This window comes from Micropterus dolomieu, linkage group LG02, assembly GCF_021292245.1.
Source record: "Micropterus dolomieu isolate WLL.071019.BEF.003 ecotype Adirondacks linkage group LG02, ASM2129224v1, whole genome shotgun sequence".
NCBI lineage: Eukaryota > Metazoa > Chordata > Actinopteri > Centrarchiformes > Centrarchidae > Micropterus > Micropterus dolomieu.
The window spans coordinates 17,093,514-17,110,688 of NC_060151.1; the positions used below are offsets into that span (position 1 = coordinate 17,093,514).

The following is a 17,175-nucleotide window of genomic DNA, read 5'->3' on the forward strand; positions in this document are numbered from 1 at the left end:
GCCTTCCAGCTTGGAGCAGATTTGCATGGAGAAAGTGTGCACCTACGAGCAGGCCAGAAGTGTCTTCCAGGACACGTACCGCACAGTGAGCCCCAGTCTTTGACTGTTAACTCCCTCCTCCATTTTTTTCTCACCTCGAACCTCCTCAGTGCCTCTTGATGGCTCTGTTTATTTCAGTCTGCCTCTATTTCATGAATGCAATTGAGCACTTAACATGCATGTTTTTTTCTTGCAGGATATCTTCTGGTCTGTCTACATTGGTAAGTGCTGTGTTAAAATGGTATTTCATCTGTCATTAGTAGCATGTAACATCTTATAGACTCATAGACGGGCTGTCTGTGTTTAGACGGAGACCAGTGTGCAGAGAACCCCTGCAAGAATGGAGCCATGTGTTCGGACAGCGTGGGGGGCTACGACTGCGTCTGCAAGTCGGGTTTCACAGGGGTCCACTGTGAAAAGGGTGAGGAGGAGATGTCCGCATCATCATTGTTAATTCGCTTTTCATTTGGGGTGTGAGTGCCGCAAACTTACCCTTTTGTTTTCATGATGCAGACCAGACCCTGTGCACCCTGGAAAAAAACACGGGCTGCTCCCAGTTCTGTAAACCGGGCTACACATCCTATGAGTGCTCCTGCGCCCGCGGATGGAAGCTCAGCCGGACGGACAGGAATAAGTGTGAGCCTGCAGGTACGTCTATTTCTAGTATTAAAGTTCAACTGAAAATAATAATATCTGCTGTGTAAATCACTTATCATGTGTTTTACTTTGAAAAAAAATTACAAACCAAAAAGGGAGAAAGTAAAATTTTTTGGTAACTAGTTTTGCATTAATTAGACAGAACCACAGAGTTTCCATACAGCCAATCAAAACTGTTACATAAAGCGGTAACATCAGCGTTCAATCATAGGCAGTAACTGACTGTAGCAGCAGTCTGCTACACAACAAGAGCAACAACTCACATTAGCTTTCCTGCTAAAGCCTCTTTCTCATCTAACATACATGACATGAACACACCTCTTGTCCTGCGCCTTAGCTTGTTGGAGAAGCCTAGCACCAGTTTGGGACTCTCCTATATATTGCATACATTTGTGTCACGATGTTTTAAATCCAAAAGGTTTTTTAAAAGCACTAACCATTGTACCATTGTTGCTCCAGAATTCCCAAGGACCTCTTTAACCATCGGGATGAAAAAATATTCTGTCCGCTAATAGATAACAAACAAAACAAAAAAACATTTTCCAAGTTGTGTATTGGTTACCGAATGAAAACAAAGATGGCTGCCTGCCGGCTACCTACATAGGGAACAGGCTATTGAGAACTTGGGGAAACAGGTTGAAAATCTTTTTTAACAGAAATGTTTTAGAGGAGTCCGTAGTTGGTTATCTTTTAGTCAATCAACGAGCCACCAAACATTCTCCAGGGAAAAGTGTACTGCTAATAAAGTTATGCTAATTTAGCTTATTAGCTGGCATCTCAGAAGACAGCTGGTAGGGGTTAGGGATAAGGACTGGTTAAAATTTAGGTAAGGGGAAACACATATTAACAGTTTCACATATTAACAGTCTTTGACACACCACCTGAGCTCAGCCTGCCAGTGCTGTCAGCCAATCACAGACACTGACACGCCTCTCCAGATGGAAAGGAGCTTTTCTGATATTTCCTCCAAGACCTTTTTTTATTTCTTTTTAATAATAAAAAAACTGTTTACAAAACATTTAACACACATTGATATTATTTTTGAGTGCAAAAAGGGATGACTAAATGTAATAACTACATAAAAGGGAAGGAGAAATAATCTATTGAGAGATAGTAATCATAACCATCTCACATTTTTCTCTCAGTCACATTCCCCTGTGGTAAGCTGAACAGTCGGAGTCAGTGGAAGGACAGAGAGTCCAGGAACATTAATAACTTTGAAGGAGTTAGCTGTTCTTCTACAGAGTGTCCCTGGCAGGTAGGAACACACACACATTACAGGTCACAGCAAAACTGCAGGGTCTTATTGCTGCATGTCACTGGAGGTTCATTGTGTTGTTTGCAGGCTCTCCTGAAGAGTTCAGAGTCCCGAGGTTTCTGTAGCGGAGTCATTCTGAAGGAGAACCTGGTTTTGACTTCAGCTAAATGTGCCCACAAATACAGCTTCTTCCAGGTAGTTGTTGGTGAGTAGACAAAAGACACCATATGGAGACAATAACATTTATTGTTTTTATATCAAATTTATCATTTAAACCATAGAATGACTCAGCATTCAGTGTATTTACTATATATCCAAAATACCTGAATGAGAAAGAAAGAGACAGATTACCACCCCAAGGAGGCTTTTTAACTTTCTCTATGCCAGTGGGCCGGCTATGGCTCAGGAGGTAGAGTGGGGTTTCCCGTTAATCGGAAGGTTGACGGTTCAATCTCCGGTTCCTCCAGGCTGCATGTCAAAGTGGGCAAGATACTGAACCCCGAATTGCCTCTGGTGGCTATATGTTAGATTCTGTTTGAGCACTTAGGCTCAGTGACTGAATGGTGAATCCAGATTTAGTGTAAAAGCGCTTTGAGTGGTCGAAAAAGACTAGAAAGGCGCTATACAAATATGGAGCATTTACATTTACAGTGTACCTCATGCACCTGATGTTGTGGTGTTTAAATGAGTGGCGATGGGGTTGCGTTCATCGCTGATGTTGGGAAACGGCCTAAATCTTTCCATTTCCTACGTAAAAATTACATTTTCAGAACAGAAATTGTGTCTCTGCTGACAAAAGATACTGGCCACATTTAGATGAAAACGTACTACAAAAGATTAACAGAATATATTTTACAGAGTCTCCTCTTCAATTTCAGAGGTCTGAAATATGTTGGACTGAGCTGCACAAATACACAGTACAGAATAAGATGAAGACTATGTAACTACCCTATGTTTAAGTGTAAAATGATTATGATAGTCAAAGGACCCACAAGTCAGTAGGGCTGCATCAAACAATTACCATTATCAATTCATATGCTGATTATTTTCTCAATTTATCTATTAATAATTTTTATAAAATGGCAGAAAATGGAGAAAAATGCCTGTTAAAATTTCTTAGAGCTTATTGTGACATTTTCAAATGTGTTGTCCTGTCGACAGCCCAAAATCCAAAGATATTCAGTTCATCACAGATAAGCATCTTCACATTTGAGAAGCTGTAATCAGCAAATGTTTGGCTTTTTTTGCAAAAAAAAAAATTACGATTATTCGATTAGCAAAATAGTTGCAGTGTTCTGCCGATAAACTAATCCATTAATCGACTACTTATTGCAACTCTACATGTCAGTATGTGTGTATGAGCTTGAGAAATGGCATCATCCTGAATGTCTTGCCTTGTCTTACCTCCACCTCCTCAGGCAAGCGTAACACCAACGATGAAGACGGAGGGCAGACGCTGAATGTAAAACTAGTTCACATCCACCCGCGCTACGTGGAAGATCGCCCTGAAAATGACCTGGCTGTGATTGAGCTCCGTGACCGCATGATTTTTAAGAAAGAAGTCAATGCTGCCTGTCTGCCAGAAAAAGACTTTGCCGAGAGCATCCTGATGACAGCAGAGCTCCCGGCCATAGTCACCGGCTGGAAAGAACCAAACCAGGTATCTTCTTTCCAGGGCCAGCTCACCCTTAACCTGCTGGAGTACCGCCGCCTGCCACAGTGTCTGGAGACTCACCCCAATCTGATGACCAATAAAATGGGCTGCACCACTCCCAGGACCAATGCCGACTGCACCATGAGCTCTGGCAGCCCCCTGCTCACCCTGTACAGGGAGGTGTTCTTCCTCACTGGGGTGGTTAGCCAGCCGCCAGGGGCCGACTGCACTAATGGCTACATCTTCCAGAAAGTGTCGCGCTACCTTGGCTGGCTGCGGCCGCTCATGGGTTCACGTTAGGCGGGGTAGTCAGGGAGAACATGGAGGTCAGTGGTTATGGAAAATCTAGGCTAATGCAGGTGAATAAATACTAACAACAAGGAATCAGAAGAATATGTTTGTTGTAGCTCAACCTTGTCATGCATTTTGTCTTTCTGTCTTGATAATACCCATATTAACAGCCATATGTATAGTCTCTATCTAGGTTATGACTTCCTAATTTATCCACAAGGGGGCATTCTGTTAACATAAACAGAGAAGCACTGAATCTGTTTACCAGTCAGAGGCAGCAAGGGAGGCAGTGAATTATTCAGCATGTGTTTTGTAACGTGGACATACCTTTTTAATAACCTTTTAAGTGAAGTGTTATTTTTAGCAGTTACTTTGCTGGTTGACATGCACCATGTAACACTCCAGGTAATCGCTGTTCAATGTTCTGTCTATAAATGTAATAAACCCTAATAACACACATGACATCAGTTCTTTCATTGTTTTGTTGTAAAAGCAGCTGAAATTTCAATATCTGAACATTTGGAAATACCATTATACAGCATATCACAAGTAGATATCACCGGGCTCATAAGACGTGTTTCATTTTTAAATTCTACATTTAAGGATAAGCCTCTTGAGATGTGCCATTGTGTTTTAGAGAGGGTCATCAGACGCAGACAATAAAAACAACAGAACAACAAACACTATATCACTATTACAGTCTCCATGAAACCTGCAAGATATAAGCTATAACGAGTAAACAACTGTCTCTCTAAATAAAGTTATGTCAGCAGTGATGAGAAATTAAACCTATAAGCTCACCCTGGCCATAAACAAATAAGGTTTTGACTTGATGACGCTAGAGGAAATTTTTCATGGCAATCCATCCAATAGATGTAGACATTTCACTAAAAAACACAAATGTCAACCTCATGGTGTCGCTGCAGAAAATGTCAGGGGATCACCAGAGTCATCAGGCATCATCCACTGGGGACCATGAATGTCTGTACAAACCTTCATGGCAATCCATCCAATAGTTGTGTTTAATTTAAAGGCTCTTCTTTTTCTGTTTACCTATTACGTGTTAAAACATGCAAACTTTCAAGCACAGAGGAAACATCAAATCTGCAGTTCTCATTAGTTTAATGCAACCGTAGTATCAATCTGCCTCAACTAGTCATTCCCTTTTTGTCTCAGATGATATTAGCTTGCCCTCACTGTCACATACCCCCGTGTTGTCTAGCAACATTTTCCCACAGACACTCGCGCTCTGCAGTCTTCTCACAGCCTCCCTGGTGAACAAGGCCAAGACCATGTCATGCAGGGAGAGAAAAGGAGAGGCCGAAGAATGGGCAAGAGAGATGCCACATAACAACAAAACCTGGCCTGCCAATTTTGATCGGGAGCTTGAAAAGGACAACTCCAAAAGCTGGGGCCCACGTTGGCTGTTGCCATGGTACTCACCTAGGAGATGGCTCCTTGCTCCCAAAAATGGCTCTGCTCCTTTACTGGGCCATCCAGTGGAGATTAATTTGAGTGGAGCTCCTTCCTTCCTGAGTCTGGTCCTGCTCTCTGGTCCTGCCAGCTCCATTTATATGCTTAAGCTTACATATACATAGAGACACACAAAAACACACACTGAGCAAGGTAGCAGCTAAATATCAAACAGCTACTGCATCGGTTTGATTTTATTCCCTGAATTGAACCTAAAATCTGAGCAAATAGGGAGACGGGGACGTGGCGTGAATAGAGAGAGGGGTAGAAAATAGCCGGGGGGCGGCATTGACTCAGAAGAAAGTCAATCATTGTGTGGATGGATTGATGGACCTACAGTATATCAGACATGAATGAAAAGACCTCGAAGAGAAACATTAGCAAGACCATTACTGATGGAGGGAAGTGAAATCACTTAATGCCAAAGCATTGCGATGATACAGTATTTGTATTACAATGTGTCAGCCATGTGGGTACATCTGGCCAGTGTCCTACTAAAATCAATAATCCTTTACTTTCCCTAAACCCATAATAGTTTCATGCTGTGACTGCAAATCCTCCCTACCCTGTGTATGTGTGTGTGTGTACATGGTTGTACGCATAACATATACTTGTGTCTTGTGATCCTACTGGGGGGCGACTTCAAATGACAGACTTTGGTTGGGATTATCTGTCTGTGTGGTGTCTGATTCCATGCAGGGGGTCGGCAGTGTGTCTGAGCGTCAAAGGCAGACTGATTGAGCTAAAGTCTCGTGCCATGTGTGTAATCAGCGCTCCGTTATCTATGAAGGCATGCCTATGATCTTGTCCATTAATTTCTCCTCTCAAAATCTACGTCCTCAATATTTTCTCCCATTAGGACTCCACAGAAAGGGCTCTGCAGTCAGATTGGGTGGCGAAGCTTCTCCATTCCACCCCCACCCCATCTCAGATCTCTGCCCCATGCCAGACAGAGCAGCTTCCACTTGGTTGGATAATTGTGCAGGAGGGTGAAGACAACATAGGACCTCGAGAGGTTAGGGCCTGGACTGGGATGAAGTGGCTGAATGAGAAAGAGAGAGACAGGCTGTGGACTTTTATATAACTCAGCTGCAGTCTCATTTCTCCCTGAGCAGTTTAACAAGGTCTACAGCCATGCTAGCTCCTCTGTGAGGTCTTACTTAGAGTTAGGGTTAAGCTAAATGCTACCATCAGCATGTTAACATGCTCACAATGACAATGTTAACATGCCTATGTTTAGCAGGTATAATTGACCATGCTCATTTTAGTTTAGCATGCTAACATATGCTAATTTCCACTAATTTCTTCTTCACTAATGTTATATCACTTACAATAAACGAGCAGTCAAGTAGGAAAAAACTTTCACGTCATCCTCCAATCTGTAATTCTGAGTCTACAATGTCTCCCACTTGGTGAATCAAACAAATGTGGTTACATGAATGGAAACATCATAAATTGGCATGGGATGTGCACGGCCCAGGGCTTTGATTAATACTGCTTAGAAGATCATTGGTTCCCATCTACCTAGCATCAGTGAGGTGAGGTACCTGTGCAGAGCCCAAAGCATACAGGAAGGTACTCAATGGTTTAACTTAAATGAACAGCAACAAATATGTAAATGACAAAATGCCAATTTAGGATATTTATCCGGTTTGACTGCAAGGCGGAGTGAATGCATGTTGGAAAAATTAAAGATTTTTGACAACATTGTATGAATTCAGCATAAACACAACATACAGCTGAGGCTGATGGCAATGGTATTCATTTTGCAGGTTGTAGGTATTTGATCATAAACCCAAGTACTGGACAAAATAAGTTTTGCCTGATGATGGCACTAGATGAAATGTTAACGATAACAGGAGGACATGCACGTGTGCATCAGTTTTCAATAGCTGACACTGCCATCCCTAGAGCCACACGGCCAGTGGGGCTACAAATCACCCAACCTCAAGTCATGCTCTGCAAAGCGTCACATGGTCACTGAGCCTTACTCCATACCAACAGACACGCCTGTGAAATAAGAGTCTCACTTCATCTGATTTTCAGTGACTTTCCAGTATTCCACTTTCATCTTTTCTGTGTTTGGAGAGATTTCTGCTCTGCTGATAAAAAGAGCACCCTTTATCCACCTAGGTCCTTGAGGCTGGCTTTAAAAACAATATGTCACTTTAAGCATGCAGACACGGTGAGTGGGTGATAGAGGAGGAAATCCTGGAGCTGCCTTTATTCCACTGACCTCACCCTGACCTCCTAAGGGTTAAATCCTGTTTAGAGCCACTGAGAAATCTAAGGAGATGACAGAAAGGTCTCCAAGACTCACTAAATGAAAACAAGTACACTTCAGTCCATGTGGTGATCTTTGAAACGGTCAGATAGCACCTCTGTGTTTGTGGAAGAAATGTATGTGTGAATACTTCTGTGTATGTGTCCTGTCATCCAGATACAGAACATGCAAATCTACATATAGGTTGTTTTAAGTTGATACAACAAGGTCACATTCAGATGACCTTTAACATGTACCTTCCTTCTACAGGGTTAGGCTGCTTTGAAAGCCTAGGCTAGGTTAAGGTAGTATTCTGAACAGCCAGTGACAGCCGGAGGGTTTAAATCACTGTGATGAACAGATGAGGTCTGGATTATCCCCATGAAACATACCACCCTTATTACCTCAGTGACCAAGTCAGCACATTTCACTACACAGCACAGGCAAATTAAATGAGAAATAGCCTTGTGGCTAACTGGCACACTAACAGCAATGTTTATTAATGTACACCATCCCTGTTCAAAAAAATCAAGATGTAAATAAATTAAAAAGTGTAAAAGCAACATGGGTAACGTAAGTGAATGTGTGTTAAAGGGGCACTCCAGTTATTTAGTATGACACTTTCATAAAGTTAGGGGACTTTTAGGTCTTTTAGGTAATGCTCCAAATACTGGATCCTACACTTGTTAAAACCCCTATGTATTAGTAACTCCCCTGTCTTTCTAACTCCATGTTAAAGCTGGATTTCTATCAAACATTTGTTGTCGCCAAGCAAAGTGATTAATTTTTTTAAGGCGCTGAACTGAGGGGAAGATGCAGTGAGTTGATCAATGTTTTTTTTAAAGTGATTACAGGACTTTATGAATCTGTTTCATAAATGTACTGAAATGAGAGGAAAAATGAGAGACTAAAAGCAAATGAGAGAGAAAACTGCGGTTTCTGGTGCGTTGCACACTGCAACACATGGTCAGTGCATCCATTTCTAGCTAGCTTAAATCTACACAATTAGTATAGTGGTTGTCTGGGTGATTAAACACAGACTGACAAACAGTCCAATGGTCAAATTTGTGCTAATGACAAAAGGCAATAATTCACTTTGCAGAGACTTGAAAAAGCACACCCAGATTTCCCCAAGAGGAGTAAATGGATCTTGATGTTTAAAATCAGTGCCCCTTTAAGTGGAGGCTTGTGTATTTATATGGATCAGATCGATAGGTAAATCCAACAAAAAAACTCTGCTGAATGAATTTTTTTGCTAATTTCAAAATTAATATTTGAATCAGACTCGATACATGTCAGAATTTGTAGCATTTACACACAAAATAATTGTTCAGCTGAGTATTTCTTCTCAACAAACAGCTACAAGGTTCCCACTTGACATCCTCTAACCTTGTAAGAGCAGTCCGTTTAAAATGGGATGCGTGTTTGGAAACAAAGTGCTCTTTAAAATTAGACCTTCTTCCTGCTAATTTTGGACACCTGCATCCTGTCATAGTCCTGTGAGGTCATAGGCTCTCATCCTGATGCTTGTCACTGGAAACAGATGCAGCATGCAGGCATATATGTTGGCCACCCTGTGGTTCATTGCATAGAGCCTTGACAAGCTGAGGCAACCTCCGAGCAGCAAGTAGATGGGGATGAGAGAAAGGAAAGAACAAGATCAGCACTGAAGGAAAGAGACACATATAAAGAGAGACAGTCATAAGATACAGATATAGTACAACATATATAGTACATAAACCAAAAGGACAAACTTGACAGACGGTGCCTGTGACGCTGTTGTTCCTGTAGACACATGACGCCTTCAGAGCATGTGCTCTCCTCATTAGAGGACAATAACTCACCAGGCAGAGCCAAAGTTAGTGTACTGCCTGTCTGTAAAGCTATATTAGTCAGCGACTGAGCCTTATACATCAGTCACCCTCCATAAATACTGAAGCAGGAGTTCTCCACTGGCTGCTTTTATCTGTTGATGGCACCATTGATACCAATGCAAACATGATCACATGCACACATACAATCTGTTACAACATTACTGCTCCACCACAGTGCATGAAGAATGTGAAGAATATTTACCAAATTTAGCGACCAAAAAAACATGTTTCAGCTCACAGGCTTTGTCAGGGGAGTTACTTAAGCTTAATTTATTCAGGAAGTCTCATTGCGATCAAGATCTCTTCGGCACGCGCGAGGGAGAGAGAGAGAGACCAAATTACATATAGCCTACACAACTAGTCCTCACACACATAGCCACATTAACTGCAACAATCACTAACGGAAAGTCTCTAACAATTTATTTTGTAGTTTATTCCAGTAATATTGTGCACTGTATACCGGGAAACTACCCTTTCCAGTTCAGGGTTGGTGCAAGGAACTTAAACAAGCCTATTCTCTTGTCAAAATAAATAAATAATATGCAATAAACAACAATAAAACACATACAGTTAAGGTAAGAGTTGTTTATTTTGTGTATGTGTGAAGTATAATACATTAAAGGGATAGCAGAAAATATGTTGTTTTGTTGGCTTTCTTGCTGAGAGTTAGATGAGAAGATTGATACCACTTTCATATCTGTACGATACTGCAGCAACCGGTTAGCTTAGCTTAGCATAAAGACTGAAAACAGGGGGAAACCGCCAGTGGATCTGTCCAGAGGTAACCAAATCTGCTCAACAGCAAATATAATGCCCAACAATACATGTTATGTCTCTACACTCAATATCGATGTGCCTCACAACTTTTTTGAGGTACCTCATGGTAACAACCAGATTCCAGGAAGTTACTGTGCCTGGCCAAGAAATAATCAGGCACATAAACCTTGTATCACTGCAAATTGTTGTTTTTACACTTTGGCTTTTGTATAAAGTAAGAAGATGTAAATTAGTGAGCTGTAGAGGGGCTGGTGCGCAGGTGTTGTTACCTTTGGAGGGAAGCAGGCTAGCAGTTTACACCCTGCTTCCATTCTGTGTGCTAAGCTAAGCTAAAACGGCTTCTGGCTCCAGCAACATATTTACTGTACAGACATGAGAGTGGTATCAATCTGCTCATCTAACTCTCAGCAAGAAAGTGCATTTAAATCTGCTGTATGTGACACAGCAGAACTATTTGTCTCACACACTTCAAAACACAAACTGTCAAATGGGTCTAATGTATCTTCCCAGCTCCACATTACACCTCCTAAATGCACTATTACATTACTGTGGTGAGCTGTTCACAGTTAGATGTTCTATTGTGATTAGTTATGTGCGATAGTGTAACGATGTACACAATCTCTCAGTGCTGATAACAAAGATGATGAGAATAAGAGGATGGTATTGATGATGTACTGCCTGAGACTGCCTGCTGATAAAGCGAGAGAGCCATTAATCTCCTCTGTCGATCTCTTTCGAGCAATGACCCCCTCCCCTCCTCCTCCTCCTCCTTTTCCTCCACCCCCTCTTCCTAAGCTGTCACTCTCCCGGCCTGCACCTGTCAGATTAGTCTCACATCCTCAGCTGCCACTCCATATGATACGCCTCCTTACAGCCCAGAGCGCGCATGCATGTCATCTCACTTTGCATGTATTTAAGCGTGTGAGTGTGTGAAATGGAATTGGGGTTGTTGGTTCCCAGTGTCTCCATCATGTTGCAGCAGGATTTGGCTTTGTACCATTAACATGTAGATGACAACGTCTCTTAAAACCCTAAAACCACTGGATTTTATGCCATCCCATAAAATGAGACCTAACCCTGAGTGGATGAAAAAGGGAGGATTGCTTCTCCATTGTCTGATATATTTTACACCAGCAGCAGCATTAGGATTACCTGGTCAGAGGTGTCATGGCTGCCATACTCTACTCCTGCTTGCCTGACACTGCAGGGGTAACAGTTTTGGGAGCCATTGCAAATGGTGACAACATTACCACAAATCACTTCAACAGGCTCACATCTTGCACCGGGATAAAGGCAGGATAGAAGTCTGGAGTGGGGGTGGAGGTAGAAGGGGGTTGTGGAGGCTCCACCACTAAAAGCCTTTCTGGTAGATGGACTGGAGCAGCTGAGGTGACAAGCATGTGATGAGAGCAAGAAAAAATTGGGCACCACAGAGTTTAGTCGCGGTGTCAAGTACTCACAGGTAACTAGAGTAACCCCGGAAGAAAGGCTTGACTTTCAGAATAAGAGTGCAACTTCTTTTAACAAATTGAAAAAGTTAAGACTAGCAGAAGAAGAGGGACAGGGATTATTGGTGGTACAGGGCTGTCCTCGATTAAGGATTCTCATAGTCAAATCCAGGTAAACTGAGTCTTATTGCTGACCATTTTCTCTCTGCTTGCCTGCCATTCACTGGTCTTGTGTTGAGTTTTGCATGCTTGCCGTGCGGCAGAAAACTGCATGCATGTCGCGGTTCCTAGCGGGTCTATTTCAAGTGCTATTTAAAAACAATAATATTCTTTGTGTGGTTCATCAATGGTGATAAATGATCCGAACATCCCACGGAGTGCGGAAAACTCTGCATAACAGCGGTGAAGCTGAGGCTCTGTCTCTACTGCAAGTGATACTTTAAAATTTTTATTTACAACATAGCTAATATGTTGAAATGTATATTGTAATAGGCAGTATATTAAATTATTGGGAGAAAATTGGTAGTGCTATGTAAAATCATATGTTGAGCACCCCCATATCGCCAAAATGGCATGATCCTCCTTGCTGCGAAGCTTCTACTGTGAGATTGACAGTCGAATCAGGCTTCACCCATCGAAGCATCGACTATTCGAGGTCAGCCCTATGGTGGTGAGTTCACCTATTCAAACTAACAGTAGCCTAGTTTAAGTGAGAATAACACATGGCAGTTGGTCTTGAGTGAAATAACTCATATGGCAACACTGGAGGGTTGGGGGTTTAGATAAAAGTGCTAAGCCTACATAAATGCAGTCCATGTACCATTCCCTTTTGACAGCTTGTTGTTTTGGGGGGAAAAGGGTTTGGGTTAACACATTTTTATTATAGTAGGCTAATATATTTGCAATAAGCTGATTTGTTTTCTATTTTTGAAAAGTACGGAACTTATCCTAAGAACTTTACTCTGAAGGATATAACCGGAAATTGAGCTTCAATAGTTTAACTTGACACTATAGCTACATATTTTTCGATTATTTAGCGCAGTGAGGCAGGCAAAAACAGTCCCGTAAACTGGATCTAAGCAGGGGCAGCATTTAGAGAGTCCGGATTTTGCGTGCAGAAATATTAAGACCAGATTTTGGTAGGAAGTGTGTGTGTGTGTGTGTGTGTGTGTGTGTGTGTAAGAGAGAGACTCGATGCGCGTCTAGAAAAGGATTTAATAAGCTAATCCCCCGTCAGGCACCAATTAATTTATCAGAGAGCAAAACAGTTAAAGGGAGAAAGGAGATAGAGGAGTCAGAGGGGGCTGTGGCGGGCTCAGGAGAGCTGACACTCTCTCTCTCTCTCTCTCTGTGCGTATGTGTGCGGAGAGGTGATATCAGTACGCACGTTACGCGAAGCGCAGTTTTGGTGATGCGTTCAGTCGGGAGATGTGCAGCGGGAAGCGGTGAGCGTCAACCCGGACATTCAGCGGCGTAATTAGCGCAGTAGCAGCAGGAGAAGGGGATCCGGCCGGTTTTGGGGGGCACCATCTCTGCGCATCACAGGATTTCGACTCAGTGTGTGTTTTATTTAATTTGATGAATGCTCATTCATTGGCACAGAGTGAAAGTCAAAGATGCGCACCGCTGAACAAAGGATTTAGTGTTAAACGATCAAGAATCTCATCCACATTTTATTCCTGACAGCCATTTGGACTTGTCAAGACGCGGCATTCATGCCCATTCTGCCTCTGAGGACAACGGACACAGGCTGAATAACCGGGTTCCTCTAGTTTCCAACGTGGAGGAATCATCTGGGCTGATCGCGCACAAGTCCATGTGGATGGAGAGAGAATACGCAAGCACAGCGAGCGGAGCTCCCTCCGAAATGTGACATTTTTATTCCGTCGCCCATCGTAGCCTACCTGACAGCTGTGCTTCTGCCTTCGTCCTCGATCAGATTTGTTTACATCGATTAAGGTACGTGCTGCTCACCATGTAGCCCATCGGATAGGCTACTGATTAATAAGACTGGGCATAAGGGATGGTGATACCCTTTTGGAAATCTGTGTGCGTGATATTCAGTGGGTAGGACTATTTTAGCCGAAGAACCCACAGGGGGATCTCTGTGTATTTGAATGCATCTCTCGGTTCGTGTTGCAATAAGGCTATTTCGGGGCTGATCACCACTGAGGTGGAAGTTGCTAGTTGCATCACAGTGACAGTCCCTTAAGAAAGGCGATGTCGATGCACCAAATGCATAGGTGTGTGAAGCAGAGAGGGCACGCAGCATTGTAGACACGTTGCAGAGATGTACACAGGGATCACCATATGGCCTTGACTTCAAAGGGCATTTGACAAAAACCATGTTATGCTTAACTATAGACATGTCTTTGGAGGACTTTGACCTGTGTGAAATTTAACTACTGATTTGGCTGTGGCACATTTTTCTTTCAGGGATGGAAACGTTGGGGTTTCTTAGTAGCTGCCCCTCCATTTCCACCCCACAATACACACTAGGGGTATTTTAGCAGTGCCAATCACTCCTCCATTTTTTCGTTCAGAGGTTAGATGTCATTCTTTATTTTTGAATCACACACACACACACACACACACACACACACACACACACACACACACCTCAATAACAATGGTCTTACTGCTGCTCCCTCGAACAAACACACTCTCTGGAACCCCCCAGGGACCCTCCCATGTGGTCGGTATTGTTAATAGGAAAAAAGAAAAGAAAAAGAGCATTCTCTATGTGTGTGTTTGTATTAAGCTGCTCCTTAGGTCAGCTAAAACCAAGGGTGCGAGGTGGTAGGAGATATGTCCCTCCCACGCTGGCCTCATAAACAAGAGGCTGGGGCCCTGAAGTGGTCGTCTAACTGGGAAAGAAATTGCGCTTAAATGCCCACTTGAGTCCAATTAGACAAGGGAAGTTTGTGTGAGAATGGAAGTCAATGTATGGACTGTCTTGACTTTGTGTTGGTGAATAGACAGATGACACAGATCCTCTGTCGGTGCAATATTTGTGTACTCAAAAAGCTCCCGGGCCTGTTTTGGAGTGTTCTGTTTTCCATCATTAATCAATATTCAGTGAGGAGCTGTTTATTCTCAGGCAGTGCTTTCATGAGTTTGTTAGCTTCCTCATGGGAAAAGAGGATGGTACAGTTTCTCCTCAGGGCTGATGCCATGTGTACAATGTTTGGATGATTGTGTGTGTGTGTGTGGCCTCTTCATGTACACATGACACAGTGTGAGCTGGAGTGCCATTTTTTTAACATTCATTCCCTGCTTCTGCTTTATATATGCGTTTGTGTTCAGGCACCCACCCCTCCTCCCCTCACTCTCACACACACACACACACACACACACACACACACACAGATACAAACACACACATGGATGCTCCAGGCGCAAGGCTCGCTCCAATTCTTCCTTCGCACATCCGGTGCTCCTTGTTCCTCCCGCTCCTCTGATCACTATCACCCTCTCTGATCCCCCCCCCCAAATGCATCCCACCATGGATCCCATCACTTCATCTATAATAGAACATGCTAATTGATATTGCATGGAGGCAGAATGCATGACACCAGAGGTCTGGGGTTCTGGTTTCAAGGTGTATTTCTGGGTTTGGGATGGAGGAAGAGGTGGAAGAAGAAAAAGGAGTAGAGGGATGGGTGTAAGGTGCTGGCACCATTAATTGTTAAGTCAATTAGCATATGGTCTTGCTGTGAGCCCAGTCGCATGGTAATGAGGCCTAATTAGGATGGCTGAAGAGGCTGGGGAAATGCTTCCACTGTCAAGTTCTCCATGCTGACACCCTTGAGGCCGGCGCAGTGAACGGACTACCAGTTTTTCAGTCTCCCCATCCAGTATCTTTTCATGTCTTTCCTGTCGTCTGCTGCTTTTCCCTCCCTCTAAAACTTGTCCTCACCAACTCCTTTTCAGTATTTTAGCACACCAATACATCATGCCTTGACATCTACCGCATCTCTGCCCCTCTTTCTTCTTCTTCTTAATCCCGTTTATTCCCATCTTTTTATCTGCCACCACCAGCTGCAAGGGATTGTCCGCGTCTCTTACAGAGGCGTAGAGATCGGAGAAACAAAGTCGGCCAGATCAGATCGTGGATTGTAATTTATGGTTATTGTGCATTTTATAAGTACGAAGTTGGATGAGTTTCCAGTGGTGAGTATAATGCATTCCTTCACATTTGTGCAAGAAAAAGTTAAGTTTCTCAAACAAAGAATGCCATGAACAGGCAGCTAAAACAAATATTGTGAGCACATAAAAAAAAAGTGTAAATCTTTTCAAAGGGTACTTGCATTAAAGATTCACACTGTGTGTTGCTGCACCAGAGATATCTAACTTGGAAATCTCATGTAAATTGACCATGATCATGCAATTTTCTGCATAGGATGTCTCTGACTCTGACAGCTGAATGCACACTAGAGTAAGGCCATCTCTGGAAAGTCACAATTTTATGAATTGTTAAAGTGTCCTTCACTGAGCTCCTGTCTGCTGTGGAGAAAGACATACACCTGTATGTCATAGATCTATCACATCAGGTAAGACAGGCAGGTCCTTGTTGGTATTACTTTTGTCACCTCCCACTTCTTCTCCTTTCTGGACATTGTTTCATGTCAGACTCCAACTCTAGGAGCAACATCAAGCCAATTATTCTCACTAAAGACACTAGAGAGGGTCAAGAGAGCTTAAGACACAAGTTACAACTGACAAAAGACCAGTCTATGATGCCTCCGATAACAAACCTAGCTATTAGAGGATACAAGCTTGTTTAGAAGCACAAATGTGTTTTTAATCCAAAGTAAATCTCATACAGTGAGACAGGGCATCCAGACAGCCTGGGGTCATGTAACAGGACTGATATCTAAGGCCTTATGTAACTGAAGTGACTGATGTAAGATGTAAATGTGTATGTAAATGTAAATGCGCTGTCAAGAATGGAAAAGTCTGTTAGTGTTAGAGACGACTGTTTCTGTCTGTAACAGCGTCACCAGCAAGCTGATGCTAGCACAGGTCCTGCAAACGACCTGCTCACCTCAACAGCTGGACCAGTGTGTTTCCAGACATATACCTACACACTCCTACACACACACACACACACACACACACACACACACACACATTCCTGTACGTGCCTCATAGTGAGGTCCAGGTTAATTAACTGCTGGAGTGAGGACCACCCTTTCTACTATACTTAGAGACAAATGCATGATAGATTCCAACACTGGGTGGCACCTTGATGCCAGTTTCCACCTCAGTTCCTTAAAAAACATGAAGGAAATTTTTAATTTTTTTAACCCAGTTTACCACTGGAGTGGGGACCTTTTCAAGGGGGCGCTATTGAGTTCGTTTCAGAATGGACTAGTTTAACTACCTTCTATTTTTAGCATTAAATTTAATAATTTTAATGTTCTAGTATAACACATTAT

The 17,175-nt window shown here is 42.7% G+C and overlaps 3 protein-coding genes across 8 annotated transcripts in view; 2 read left to right on the forward strand and 1 right to left on the reverse strand.

Moving 5' to 3' along the window:
• Positions 1–4,361, forward strand: part of proza (protein Z, vitamin K-dependent plasma glycoprotein a) — a 10,475-nt gene extending 6,114 nt beyond the window's left edge. Inside the window, exons 4-10 of one of the 2 annotated variants that reach the window (XM_046029063.1) lie at positions 20–85; positions 236–260; positions 347–460; positions 553–687; positions 1,842–1,954; positions 2,042–2,159; positions 3,373–4,361. In XM_046029063.1, coding sequence (XP_045885019.1) covers positions 20–85; positions 236–260; positions 347–460; positions 553–687; positions 1,842–1,954; positions 2,042–2,159; positions 3,373–3,908 — 1,107 coding nt within the window. In that variant the 3' untranslated portion in view covers positions 3,909–4,361. The remainder of the gene's footprint in view (positions 1–19; positions 86–235; positions 261–346; positions 461–552; positions 688–1,841; positions 1,955–2,041; positions 2,160–3,372) is intronic. The other variant, XM_046029072.1, reaches the window with a different exon arrangement.
• The window catches only part of iqck (IQ motif containing K), a 51,192-nt gene that overhangs the window by 2,903 nt on the left and 31,114 nt on the right, over positions 1–17,175 (reverse strand). For 2 of the 5 annotated variants that reach the window (XR_006821611.1, XR_006821618.1), the window contains exon 12: positions 5,343–5,482. The exons of the other annotated variants lie outside the window; for them this stretch is intronic. The gene's annotated coding sequence lies outside the window, so the exon portion shown is untranslated. Of the gene's footprint in view, positions 1–5,342; positions 5,483–17,175 lie in introns of those variants that run through there. 5 annotated transcript variants of the gene reach the window in all.
• gprc5ba (G protein-coupled receptor, class C, group 5, member Ba) overlaps positions 13,184–17,175 on the forward strand; it is a 14,040-nt gene continuing 10,048 nt past the window's right edge. Inside the window, exon 1 of the mRNA XM_046029081.1 lies at positions 13,184–13,693. The gene's annotated coding sequence lies outside the window, so the exon portion shown is untranslated. The remainder of the gene's footprint in view (positions 13,694–17,175) is intronic.